Below are 14739 nucleotides of genomic sequence, written 5' to 3' on the forward strand. Positions count from 1 at the left end.
ATTGAATTTATTAAATCAAGAATCACAATTAATATACTACCACTTGAAAATATTTATTCGCTGTCCGGAGCAAATTGGCATCTCTGTGTATATAAATAAAACTTTTTTTGTGTGTTCTATATTGCATTAATTTCTTCAAACCATTTTAGTAACGATAATAATATTAAAAAAAATTGAAAATTTACTTGAATTATGTGTTTCTAATAATCTTGGCTTTGCCGTCTCCGGTGACCCCGTGGCGCAACAAACAAACTTAGTGCCGGTCATCCCATGGCATTCAACTTGTTAATTTAGGTGAAATATTCTTAGAAATTTTGATGGCAGACAGTTAAAGTTTATATTTCTCTGTTAAAGTTAACATAGATAACTAAGATATATTAGATATATGGATAGATATTTTCAAGCTAAACATATAGGAAGAAAATAAACTTGTTACTTAACAAATTTTTTTGGCCCCAAGCCCATCTTGGCCTTGGAGATAATCAGGTCTAATATATGTCCAGTGTGCAAGATAAGAAAGAAAATACCCTGAATAACTTTTGCTCCAATGATCGTATTATTTCACAAACAAATTGCCAATCTTAATGGTTCCATGCGGTAACGGCAAATATACTAATTAATTACTACTAATCATTAATTAAGTTCCTTAATCAGGCACAAAAGAGTTACTTTGTCCAAATGAACATACTTTTTTTGGTGGATTTGGATTTTTAGCTATCAAAATAGTTTCGTCAGGAGAAAGGTCGAAAATTTGAGCACCTTAACCCTTTGACGCAGAATTTTTATTAAATATATTTTTTTATAGTTTTTTCATTATTTGATATTTTTTAGGTCAAAATGAGTGAAAAATATTATATTTGGCATTTTAATAATTTATGCTTAAGAAATACAACATGAAACACTGACGCCTTTTTCTGCGGTAAAGGTAAAATCTTCCTTACGACTCACTTTCAAACAATAATTTTTCAAATTTGCACTCAGTTGCAGTTACTTAGATCTAAGAAAAACATTTTTTCATCGTTCAAATTTATTTAATTTACAAAATCGATTATTGATAAATGTTTGAATATGAATATTTTTTTTGAATTTTAAAAATATAATTCCGATAATCTAATACAGATTGCTCTTAGTAATTCTTTAACTGCTTTTGATTATTAAAAAGTACGAAAATTTACTCGTAATTCAAGCGTCAGAAAAAATATATATAAAAGTGGCACCGATGTTCTATATATGTCAAAGGGTTAATGTTACTTTAACTTTTTAAGCAAATCAAAAAACTTCATTCATTTATCCAAATTTCACTCCAATGAGTAACTTTTCAATCTATGCTGGTTAGTTCCAATAAGTCACTCTTACTTTAAAATGAATTTTAATTAAATCATGAAAAAAAAAAAAATGAATACTATTCATACTGAAGGTAACATCACTAAACTTAAGAGTTATATGTAAAATATGAGAAATTTGTGCTGAAATATACAAAAAAATTTAATATCAATATACTTATGAATGAACTAAACAAAACAAACTAAAGTGCCATTGATTCATTACGGGTTAAAATTGGTGATAATTGCTAAATGATAAAAAAAATATAAATCCTACATAAGCAATAGTCGTTGAACCTAGAAGAATGATTAGATAAATTTTTATCCCTGATTTTGGAAAGTAAGCTACCAAAAATTAGTAAATTATAAAAAATATGCCTTAAATCAGTACTTTTTTAAATTTATTTTTGGTACGCAATTATTCCTTAAATTATTAATTTCAAAATTATATACCATTGAAAAATATGAATTGAGCAAAAAGAAACTCGATACTTACAAAAGAGAAATTTGTGAGCGGTATTTCGAACTTTCATGTTCGACAACGAAAATACAAATAACCTGAAGGACCGGGTCAGATCAGCAAGGGGCATCGAGAATAGAAAGTTATTCCTTGCCCGAGCCTCTTTTATTAATCCAATGTAGAAAAAAGATACACGGAAACATTCACCTTTACAAGAAAATTCTTTTTTTTTCTTCCTTGCCAAAAATCGTGAAATAGAAATATAACAAAAAAAAGGAGAAAAATATTATTTTTAAGAGATTGTATTTCAAATTTGAAAATCTTATTTAACCCATTTTAAGCCAAGCATAGAAATTTTAATAAAATATAGAAAGAATGCAGAAAGTTAATTAGAATGTAGTAATAGGGAACCAATAAAATAAACATAATATTTAATGTCTAAAAACATCTGGCTGTAGGCAATATATTGAAAAATTAAAACTCAAGTTAGGACATTCTAGAACAGGGGTTTCCTACTTACATGAGGCCGGGGGCCGCAATTAAAAACACCAGTCAAATGGCGGGGCGCAACTTTATCAAAATTTTATTAAGTACTCTTTCATGTTTGAAGGAACATTAAATATTAATATCAGGTTTACTGTCAGGTACGCATATGCTAAATTATGTTCACAAAATACAAAAAAAAAAAAAAAAAACGAAATTAAAAGAGCAACATACACGATTATTTTTGAATTTGAATAAATATTTTCTAGGATGCAAAACCAGAGAAATAGATTTTTTTGCACCATTGGTATGTTTAATTTCACAGAAACGAAGAAATTAAGTTTTTTTTTTTTAACGAAAGAAAAGTATTTTAAACCAATAAGATGTTTTACGAAAATTGTCCGCAAAAGAAATAACAACTATAATATATTTTAGTTCCAGGGGCGGCAGAAAAAGGTTTCGCTGACCGAATGCCCGCCAGTTGTAACCGCTGTTCTAGAAATAGCTAACCAAATCAACAGAGTTGCTTAACCCATTTTAGACCAAGCATAGGAATTTTATAAAATGTGGGATTATTTTTATGGAAATATGCTTGAATTACATTTATTGAGACACAAATAATATTTCGTGCATGAAAAATAATATTTTATTTAAAAAATAAAATGATGCACCCTGCGTCTATGCATAGTTAGCCAAATCAAAGTACAAATCATTTAGTTCAAAACTTTTATTTGACATTTGTTTGATTTTTATTTTATTTACAGAACTTGCAACTTTAATCAGTCATAAAAACATATTATTAATTAAAAAAAAAAATTATACATTATCCAATTGACGAATTTATTAAACCCTCCAAGTTAAAAAACAAAAACTAGCGTAGTTAAAATTTTTTCAACCAAAAGTGTTTGCTCCAATTGAATAACTAATATTTTATCGCTACAGAACCTTGAAAATAGCAAAATTAGTGAAAAATATAAGTCACAGTATTAATAAAAAGTACTCATTGAAAAGGTGACGTGTTTACGCTTCTATAGTTGAAAATGGGTTAATTTTAAAGACATTTGTCATGTTTTCACTTTTTTATTGTTGTATGCCGCCGATTTAGGATAGATTTGAATAAATAAAATCAAAGAATCGATTAAAAATTTAATTAAAAAACGTAAAATAGAAATTTAACTACAAAAAAAATGGGGAAAAAGGGGTAAAAATCATTTTAACAAAAGTATTTCACATTTGGAAATCCTATTTGATTTTGAGAACATTTTTCTTCTTTTCATTTACATATGGTTGTAGGCCGTTGATTTTTAATGAGTTAATAAAAAGGAAATTAGGAGGAAAAGTTTAAGTTCAAATTTTTATATTTTTTACTTCTTTAAAGTATTAATTAATATTTATACTTCCAAAACCCAGACAATAAATTGGAAAATACTTGGCACTTATTAAAAAATAATATATAAAGATTTTTTTTTTCTGTTTGCATGCCTTCACAAAACGATTATCTATGCAAAAATATTGGTCAAAGTTTTTAATTGCAATAAAAAATTATAAAAAAAAAAAAAATAGAAATTCGGTTCAAGTGATATTTTGAATTATCTTATGTAAATATCTCATTGAGCCTAGTGGATTTTGTTATATGACAAAAACGGGAAGATATACCCCATAAAAAAATGTCCTAAAATATGCAAAAAATAAAAATACATAATTTTTAATGTAATAACTTAAAATAACTGAAAAAAATTAAGTTAAATTAAACTTTTTAAAAATATACTCTACCACATTTATAAATTTTTCGAAATGAAAATTGCTTTTTCTGCAATTGGGTACTCGCACTTCAAGAAGAAGATCACGGATACCCACATATGAAACCTATGACGTCGGCGCCAGCTGATAGTCTATAATCAAAACGACATGTTAAAGTTAAGCTAAATTTCTCCACATAAATTAGAATGTTAATTAACGTGAAATTAATTAAATACAACGCCTTATCACTCATCGAATTTATTAAAATATAACTTTTCTCTCGTCTACGGCTTTTACTTATCTTAGATTTATTATTTGTTTACATATTACATTGTAAGCGTGATATATATTGGCGATTTCGATGCACAATTAGATTGTTTGCGTTGTACGTGGCTTTATGCCAGTCTCTGTATTAAGATATACAAATAACGACCCTTACGACATGGCGCATTATCCTGTTGGTAAACACCATCCCCCGCAGGAAAAAATGTTGCCATGAATGGGTGAACCTGGTCTGCAACTATGTTCAAGTAGCTTACAGACGTCAGAGATTGTTCTATGAGGATTATGGGTCCTAATGTGCCTCATAAAACATGGTTCCTGGGGGAGAAACCATGAAAACCTGGGCGAACCCATTGTTATAGATGGAGGGTGGTCATAATGTAAGGGCTTTTCGGTGTATACGCAAAATTTAATGTTTAGCTTAAAAATGAAAAATTATAGTTAATGCTAAAGATTTAAGTTACCGGTAAAAAGTAAATTAGTTTTATCCTACAGTTCGTGATCTTATTTCTGTAAAATAAAAAGAACTATACTATGATCAGAAAATGAACATAATGCACAAAGTATAATATTATTATAAACTTCCAATAATTGAGATTTAACATGCGATTTTCTTTCCGAACTTTACAAACACATGGGTGACCATCTTATTTTCTTTTATTATCAGCGATGAACAGCCGACCCAACTCTGAGTTTCCCAACCCAGAAAAAAAGGATCTCCTAGCTGGATCGTTATAACCGTTGTTGAACCCAATTTTTTGGGTTTATGGCTACTGCTGTTCAACTCCGTAGCCTTGTAATTTTGAACCAATCCAGAAGACGAGGAAACTCCTGGATCTGTTAAGGGAACATGGAGGACTTTGAGACTCGATAGATTTAACGTGCATCAGTCACCAATTACTACACGGGGAGTCTTTCGGCCGGCGAGGATCAAACCCATCACTTCTTGGACATGGGCCCAGGGTCCTACCAACCAGGCTATCCCGGCCCTAGATCAAATATTGGATAACCTTCGTGAAAGACTTCTAGTTTTTATGGAACTAATGCACATTTGCGTTACATGGAAAGGAAAACCTCCCACGGTTAGCACGATGGTAAAAGGATTCTAACCGATTATCCGTCTACCACGGAGAATAGTTTACGTCAGCACTCTGATCAGTGCGAGCCGGGAGCTGAATTCGTATCAACCAGCCATCCCTGGGATTCGAATTTGGGTGTCATCATTGGAAGACGTCAGCACCATCCCCTAAGCTACCGTGGTATTATTTTCACGACTGCCGTCTATAAATGTAGAACTAGAGCTATAACGAGCTTTATAGTGAGTCTATATTAAAGTATCCAACTCATTATCTCACTCAAGAAAGCTTAAATTACTCAAGAGTACCTATTCTAGTTTTTTCCCCCTCACAACAAAGCTTTTAACATTTCTCCATTTATTAGTTTTTCCTTTAAAAACTAAAACTTAGAAACTTGTTTTATTTTAAAAAAATACTATTTCCTTTTTGCAACAACCCTCTTTTGATCAATACTCAAATCCACCATATTTTTATCGGCACACGAACCCACCATCATTTGATCGATTTCTAAATCCACTCAATCAATACTATATCGACTCTTTTAATTAATACTCGAACCAGCTATCTTTTTATCGGTATTTGATATCGCTATAATTTGATCAATAGTCAAATTCACTATTTTTAACGGTTATCGAGCCCGCTATCATTTGTAGAGTTTTCGCACGAACGCGGCTCGAACATACAATCTTTTTATCGATACTTAATCAGTTTTTCGAACGCAGTCTATTTTGATCAATGTCAAATCCCACTATATTTTTATCCGTACACGAAATTACTATCATTTGTTCAATAATTGAATTCACTATTTTTTAACGATAATCGAACCCACTATCATTTGTTCAATTGTCGAACCAAGCGTATTTTGTACAAAACTCGAATCCACTATCATTTGAATAATTTTTGCACAAACTCTCATTTGATCAATACTGGAATCCACTATCTTTTTTTATCAGTTCTCGAACCCGCTATCATTTCATCAGTTTTTCTCAGCCATATCTTTTTTTGATCAATACTTAAGTCCACTATCATGTTCTTAGTATTTGAATCCGCTATCACTTGAACAGTTTTTCGAACACAGTATCATTTGATCAACGTTCGATTATTGAACAAACGAAAGTGGGTTCGAGAACAGATAAAAAATACAGTGAAATCGAACATATATCAAAAGATATTGCGTCTGAATTACTGATCAAATTATAGCGGATTTAAATACGGATGAAATGATAGCGGGTTCGATAACTGATAAAAACATAGTGAGTTCAAGTATTGATGAAATAATTTGTGAAAAAAAGTGTGGAAATGATAGCATGTTCGAGTAACGATAAAGAAAATTGGCTTCAATTATTAAAATTTCAGAGGGGGTTCGAGCACCGATAAAAATTTAGTAGATTCGAGCACTGATGAAAAGATAATGCGTTCTAAAAACTGATCAGATTACAGCAGGTTCAAGTACCGATAAAAAAGTAGTGGTTTCCAGCATTGATCTAAAGAAAGTTGGTGCTGTTGTTGTTCATTTACGTCGCACTAGAGCTGTACAATGGGCTATTGGCGACGGTCTGGGAAACATCCCTGAGGATGATCCGAAGACATGTCATCATAATTTTGATCCTCTGTAGAGGGGATGGGACCCCCGTCCAAACATCTTTCGCACATTAAAGAAAACATGTAAATATTCCAGTTAATTATCAGTGGGAAAAAATATTAACATTATATCTTTATCAAAAATTGATTTTAAGAACAAATCAGTAGTCTTATCACTAACAAATTATGAATAAGAAAGTATTTAACCAGAAATAAAGTTTAATGGTGTAAATGCATGATGGTGTTTTGTGTAAATGCTGAGTGCTCTTGCTAACAAACCGACATTATCAGAATTATTAAATACCATTGGCAAAATTTTTTAATTATTTTCTCATACACAGCGATTAGGGTAAGCTTTTTTTAAAAAATAAATCACTCATGGGATGCAATAGCGACTTATCTTATAACTTATGGCTTCTCTGATTGGATATTCAAACGCTCTGCCAGGCATGCATTGGCACAAGGAACAATTAAGATCTAAATTTTTAGATGCACCAGACAACATATTTTAGAGCTATTCTAGAAACCCATTCTCTGTCATCTACAGAGAGAATTAGTGGTCAAAGTAAATTTTCCAACATGATGATGCCTCTATTCATGTCGCAAATATATTATGTATGATTACAAATTATAGCTTAAATAAATGGACTTGTGCAATTGTTTAACTTGAGTTAATTATGACAAATTTAAGACAATAAATTTTCCTATTTTAACTTTTTGAAAAATGGATATTGAATGCATATTCAAAAGTATAAAGCATTTTTCAGAAATTTTTATATAAAAATGATTTATTCAGAACTACGAAATATGGATATATACACATGGGAGAAATACAGATTATCACACATGTTTTTATATTTTAACATATTTAAAAATGCATATTTGTACGGAAGTATCACAAAATTTATGTTGAACATTTCTGTTAGGTGGTGTTTTCACTAGATGAGAAATTCAAGTCTTTTTGTACATTAAAAGCATATTTCCTTTCAATATGAAATGAATTAAAAGTGAAAGGAAATTAAGAAAATACAGCTTTTTCCATTTCTTCTAATTTACGTAATAATTCTTTAGCTTTCTCTAACTCAATAGTTTCAGTAAAGCAAGATGAGTTATTCTCAGCTGTTCCATTTGTTGAAGTATTTTCATCAACTTCCATGGCTTCATCCTTTGAAGATAAAAATTCTCCTTTAGAGGGAAGAATACCCTTTAATGGTGTTAAAAGTTTCTGAAAGAGTAAAATAATAGGTAACCATCTGATTAATGACTTAGATAATAGAAGAGTTATCAAAATAAATCTTAAAAATTGATTTTTCTGATTAAAAAAAAAATTAATGTATTGGTTTTTAAAATTTTCTTTTAAAAAAATTATTATATGAGTACTTTTTGAAAAAAATTCACATTTGATATCAATAGAGGATGCATTATGCTTCATAAAATACTTCGATACATTCTTATTAAAACAAGCTTGAAACTTATTTATCATGAAGCTTAGCTAAGTTAAATTTCATCAACAGATTTATAAAACAGTAAGTATTCTTTTTATCCATTTTACAATGTAGTGAATTTAGTGAGGAAAAATCATGTTTATTAAAATGACTTTTATTATCCCACCATTTAAAATACTGTAAAATATGTTTATAACAAATAAATAAAAAAAAAGTATTAAGATATTTCTATATAAAAAAATATATATACTTCCTATTGAGAGGGTAATAACTGGTCAGACAATTTATTTCGTCTGATAATCTGTTTGACTTCACTTCATTTTATTAGAATATCAGCTAAATATTACTTATCAATGTTCCACTTCATCAGTATTAAATGTTGACATGCATATTTGATTACTTTGATTTTGTAATTCTGACCCATTAAAATATGAATGAAATTTGTCTTTTTAATTTCTGTCTTGATCAACACTCAATCCAGAAATCATCTAAGCTATGCTAGTTAAATAGCAAAACAGCCAGTGCTTTTATATAAAATTTAATGAAATAAATTTAATGATTTTGATTAACTGAAAATTAGTTAAACACAACCAATGAAGGGGAAAAAACAAACATAAAATATTTCCACTAATGAATAATGTACATTTAGAATTTTAAGCTTACCTCTGCATTTGGCAAATGACCAAAAATATTTGATACTTCCTCATAAGTCATGATGCTGTTTTCGAGTTCAATTAATTTAGCATTAGCGTCCTGAAAATGAAGAATGCAATGATGAAGATAACAAAAGTAAACAAAGGGGCAGTTAAAATGTAACATGTGAAACTATTAAATGGCGAAATATTTTTCAGTATTACAACATGGAACAATTATTGTATCTCTTTGTTCCAAAAAAAAGAAGAAAAAAGTATTCGAATAAACTAAAAAAGAGTTAGAATCCTTTTAAGGCACGTAAATAAATAAAAGGCTTGCACAGTAATGGTAGGCTACTTTATGATAAGAATAACATTTTTAGTGAAAAACATCACAATTAAAAAAAAAAAAAAAAAAAAAAAAACAAGAAAATTGTTAAAATAACTATCCAAAAAACAGTTTAAAGTATAACTATCACCTCTGGAATATATATATTTATTAACTGGGCATAAACTGCAAGTATATAGAGTCCATATCATAAGATAGAAACATTAAGAAAACAAGACAAGAAATCAAAGGAAAATTTTTTTAAAAATTTAAAAAACAAGAAAAATATAAAGCCAGGAAACAAAATAACAAAAAGATATAATCTCATACAATTATATTCACAAATTAGAGACCTTTTTTTACATTGTATTAATGTAACCAAAGCAAAAGATATCAATACAATAGTTTATTGTAATATGTACAATAGTAAAAATAAATAAATTTAAAAAAAAATTACCTCAATGACTTTAGGTGGGAAACCAGTAAGTTCAGCAACATGAACACCAAAGCTTTTTGTGCACACTCCTTCAAAAACAAAATAAAAAGGATAATGAAATATAACAATAAAAACAGCAATTCAAATTATAATTATATAAGTTATAAGACCAAAACACTGTTTTATTAAAAGTTTTTTTAAAACAGCTGCAGATGTAAAATCATTGGATAATCGCAACTAAAACTGAATTGAAAGTGATAAGTCACATATCTACAGCTAGCATTATTGAAAGCAATTCGAAATTTCAGATCAAAATTTTTGAAGAAAAAAAATTTATACATATAATTTTAGAATTGTCTTAGATTATGGTATTTTCAAAGCTGGAATAACAGTTACAGTTAAAAAAAATATTAAAAACAACTGAAATTTTTTTTTTGCAATTAAAATTAAGATTTTTTTATAAGAAGGCAATTTTATATATAAGATAGTACACTAGGGAACTGATTATCCGGAACGGTCGGGACCATCGCTATTCCGGATAACTAATTTTTCCGGTTATCTGAATCACTACAAAACGCCGTTTTTTTTTATTGTTAAACCCAACTAAAAAAAAAAAATTTTGAAAATAATCTCACAAATAAGAGAAAACGATGAAGTAATACACTAATGATTATTTCCAAAATGATGGTAAGGTAAACATCTTTGAAAAAAGAAAGAAAAATCGTAAAATCTTACGAGGAAAAATTTTTTTTTTTTTAAAAATGGCGAAAATTTTTTTTGAATTTTGTTCCAGTTTTCTGATTTCCGGATAACAGGTTCTGTACTGTATAATGAAAATCTAGCATTTTTGCCCTTCATTTCTATGAAATGAAAATTTTAACTTTCATTGAAGTAGGAAAAAAAAAGGAAATATCATTAAAAAAAATAGTGAAAGGTTTAAGCAAATAAAAAATTATTTTACTTTAGAAAAGATGTTATATGTTTCTTAAAGGAAAAAAAAAATTAGAGATGTGTCAAACTAACCTTCTTTCACTTGGTATAAGAAAGTTATTTCTTTCTCAGATTGTATAGCTTCAACATGTAAATTACCAATCACAGGAACAGTATCACTCAAACTCGTCAACTCATGAAAATGAGTAGCAAACAAACAGGGAGCTTTCAAACGAAAAGCAATTTCACTGGAAGAAAAAAAAGTTTTCTATATTTCACAATTTAGAACAGCAAAATTTATTCATATATAGTAACAGTACTAAAAAAAAAAAGGCGGAATAATGGAGATATAGATATTTCTCTTGTAAGAGAGCCTTTTGCCCGTAAGGGTAGAATTTTGGGCCTCAACGCAAGGGTTTTAAAATTTTTCGAGATACCCATAGTGACTTCTTAAATAGTGCGTAAAAAAAAAGCTCCGTAAGCTAAACAGGAATCGCTTGAGGAAGATCATTGGTCGTTTCACTGGTCACTGCACCCTCAAGAGACACCTCTACATTATGGATATTGCACCCAATCCTCTTTATCGTGGTTGTCATCTCGAGGAGGAGACTTCACAATATATTCTTCGCGAGTGTGAAGTCTTTTTGCTCTAAGATTTGAGCATCTGGGACAACATTGTGTTAAGGCCTGGGAATTACAGAATATTCCTGTTAGGTGTATGCTGAATTTTGTTTCAGTTATAAAGGTTTTCCACAACGCCATGATCTAGGGTTTGGGTATAACAGGTCTCTGGTTGATGCACATTGCTCCTCGTAGCTGCCCAACCACCAAGTCTAAGAGTATTAAAAGGCAGAAAATCGAAACATCTAAGAAAATGTAATTATTTGACAATTTAAAATAGGGATTCTTAAAGACTTCTGAGATTGGTTGCTAGTGCTTCACAGGGAAAAGAACTAAGAATTTTACTTTACATATTTTCAGCTTTAAACACACAAAATGAGTATAAATACATTCCAATTACTCTAGCGTTCAGTAAAAATATTTTTAAAAATAATCAGATTCACTATAACTCAGCAGTTAACAAAGTCAATGCTTATAAACACGTAAATATTTCGCTGGAATAGAAAAATTGCTACTTAATTTTTTAATCAAAATCAAGTAATTATACAGTGTTTGCAAGCAACATTGTAAGATACTATAGTGCATTGAAAAGTAATGTTGCATGAATACTGCACTTATAAGACTGACTTGGTTTATTTAAAAACTATAAAATGTTCCCATTTTATGTAATAAAAAGATTTGACATATTTTAAATTTTAGAATAAATTGTAAAATAATCACGAAGCTTATCTGGTCATATATTTCAGGTAATTTCTAAAAAAAGGAAAAGAACTTCCAATCTAATATACCAAAATGTCATAGCAAATATTTTTCAATTTCTTACCGGTGACATCCTAAATAAGGTGACTGCATTCAAGTACAACAGTTAGGTGGTTTACTTAGACAAGTTGTAAACTTAAAACAGGGTGGCTCTATTTGTTGATAAATTACTGCTTAATCTAAGGTTAACTTAAACAGGCGATCAATTGATAAAATGATTCAACAAATTCAATATTCAAATGCATAGTGAAATAAGGATTATAAGATTTTGTAGACATCATTAGTATGTTTGAACAAAGTTACAAAATAAAGGAAAATTGTGTAATCAGGAAAATTATTTAAAACTACAATATATATATACATATATAAATTTAAAATTTGGAGGAAAACTAAAGTAAAATATTTTAAGCTAATTTGAGATATTATCAACAAAAATATTACCACCAATATGAATTTAAATGTTTGTGAAAATAAATAAATAAATCAGAGTGGCCACTCACATCAGATATATTAACAACAATGTAAATAAAACTCATATTTAAGCAATATTTCCTTAAATGTAATAAGTTTCTAGTAATTCTGCTAAATTCTAGTTTAGCAGGGAAAGAATTTTAATGCAAGCAAAGTATTACTAAGTTGATAATATTTCAACAGTTTGACGATAAATTTCAGTCTAAATAAAGAATAAAGTGGATATAACGGATGGCAAAATAATTCAAATTAAGAAAAATTCCAACCTTTCTTTAAAATTCCCTGATTTTTCCAGGTTTTTATCCAAATTTCCCTGACTTTTCTAGTTTTTTTCCAGTATAAAAACAATTCCCTGATAATTCCAGGTTTTCAAGGTGGGTGGCCACCCTGTAAATGTATGCTTTATACTACCACTATCATTTAAATTATTGTTGCTTCTATCCATAAACCAATATTATTTATAATTTAATAACTTTTTTTTCTTCTTTTGCTCAATAATCTGGATTAAAGATAGCATCTAAAACCACTGCTTTTAAAGGTTAAAAATTACACAGAAAAAAAAAAAAAAAAGATTTCGGTAATTTACAGTAGCACATATATTCAACAAAAATTGCAAACAAGGCCATTTTAATAAGTCTAACTTTATATAAAAGTTAAATAATAGCAAAAGTAACAAAAGTAAATACATATGTTTAAAAATAAACAAAATGAGTAATAAAAATACCATGAAATAGAATGTGAAAGTCCATAACCATCAGCTGTTGATGTACCTCTTCCCAATTCATCAATGATGAGTAATGACCTGGAGGTACCATTCTGAAAAACATATTTTAATCAGAAAAAAAGATAATGGAATAAAACCATCAATAAATTCATAAAAAAAATTTTTAAAAAAATTTAAGATTTCATGCTTACAGTTTTTAGAATTGCTTTAAGAAATATACTATCAAACAAAACAATAATTATTTTCCATAAAACTTGGTATTCATTTCTCAACAGCAGAGAGGCGAGTAGAAGGTACGCCAGCCCAGGATGGGCCTTGGCCTTCTCAACAAGCCTATACCAAGACATTCTTCCCTTAGGTTCTCCAGTTTATTATCTTTAAAACTTGTAGGTCCTTTTCAAGGCAGTCTAAACATCTTAGGTTTGGACGTCCTCTTTTTCTTGTACCTGTTGGTCTGGCACTGAATACTTTTTTGGTTGTTCTACTATCCTCCATTCTTATGTGGCCTGCCCATTTAATCCTTAGAATTTTGATAAATTTAATGACATCAGGTTCTTTATATGCTTTGTAAAGTTCCGCGTTTGATCTTCTAAACCAGGTACTGTTTTTACTTATTCCATCAAAAATGCTTTGCAGTATTTTTCTCTCAAATCTAGCTATCATATTTTCATCTCCAAGAGTCATTGTCCAGGTATCACATGTGTATATAAGCACTGATCGTATAAGGCATTTATAAAGTAACACTTTTGTTTTTCTTTTTATTAGGCTTGACTTAAGATATTTTCTTAGAGCATGAAAACACTTATTGGCCATCGTGATTCTCGCGTGTATTTCTTGTGTAGTGTCATTTTTGTCGTTAATCTTAGACCCCAAATAGGTGAAGCTATCAATGGCTTCAAATTTGTATGATGTAGAACATGTGGTTACATAATCAGACACTACTATAAATATTTTTGTAACACAATTTTAAAAAAATTTCAAATTAATAAAAATTTATTTACTAAGCAAAATATTTTAAAATAGCTTATAAAGGAAAATCAGATAACTTAAATGAATAGACAAGTAAATCAGCTAGTTTTTTTTCTTCAGAAAATCTTTAAGGAAAAATTAAAAATAAATAATAAACAAAACATTTGCTAGAGAAGACTTCTTTTGAGAAAGTTAAACCCTATAAATAATTAACATATATTATATGATTTTAACAACAGAGACAGAGCAAGAAATTTTCATAAGTTCAAACTACAAGAGCTACTACAAACTTTATTTATATGGAAGAAAACGACTTTAACCTCATTGATGCCACTTAGCTAACATGATTATTTTGTCAATGCAATTATTAAAGTAGCTATAGAAGCCAACATTTCTAATATTATTATTTTTTTTAAAGCATTTTTTATTACCAGTTTTAAAAGCTATTTTTATCATTTAGCTGGATCTGCTAATTAGAAA

The 14739-nt window shown here is 29.1% G+C and overlaps 2 protein-coding genes across 4 annotated transcripts in view; both read right to left on the reverse strand.

Annotated features, from left to right (window-relative positions):
* The window catches only part of LOC107442807 (dystrophin), a 238478-nt gene extending 236601 nt beyond the window's left edge, over nucleotides 1–1877 (reverse strand). The window contains exon 1 of the mRNA XM_087157549.1: nucleotides 1819–1877. The gene's annotated coding sequence lies outside the window, so the exon portion shown is untranslated. The remainder of the gene's footprint in view (nucleotides 1–1818) is intronic.
* A 5837-nt stretch (nucleotides 1878–7714) lies between these two features.
* LOC107442808 (DNA mismatch repair protein Msh2) overlaps nucleotides 7715–14739 on the reverse strand; it is a 45282-nt gene continuing 38257 nt past the window's right edge. For all 3 annotated transcript variants that reach the window (XM_087157554.1, XM_087157555.1, XM_087157556.1), the window contains exons 23-27: nucleotides 13291–13382; nucleotides 10809–10963; nucleotides 9807–9874; nucleotides 9053–9142; nucleotides 7715–8169 (exon numbers count right to left, since the gene is read on the reverse strand). In XM_087157554.1, the coding sequence (XP_087013680.1) occupies nucleotides 7963–8169; nucleotides 9053–9142; nucleotides 9807–9874; nucleotides 10809–10963; nucleotides 13291–13382 (612 nt within the window). In that variant the 3' untranslated portion in view covers nucleotides 7715–7962. The remainder of the gene's footprint in view (nucleotides 8170–9052; nucleotides 9143–9806; nucleotides 9875–10808; nucleotides 10964–13290; nucleotides 13383–14739) is intronic.

The sequence above is a fragment of the Parasteatoda tepidariorum genome, chromosome 2, assembly GCF_982258835.1.
Source record: "Parasteatoda tepidariorum strain Cologne lab strain chromosome 2, Ptep-v5.0, whole genome shotgun sequence".
NCBI classification, from domain to species: domain Eukaryota; kingdom Metazoa; phylum Arthropoda; class Arachnida; order Araneae; family Theridiidae; genus Parasteatoda; species Parasteatoda tepidariorum.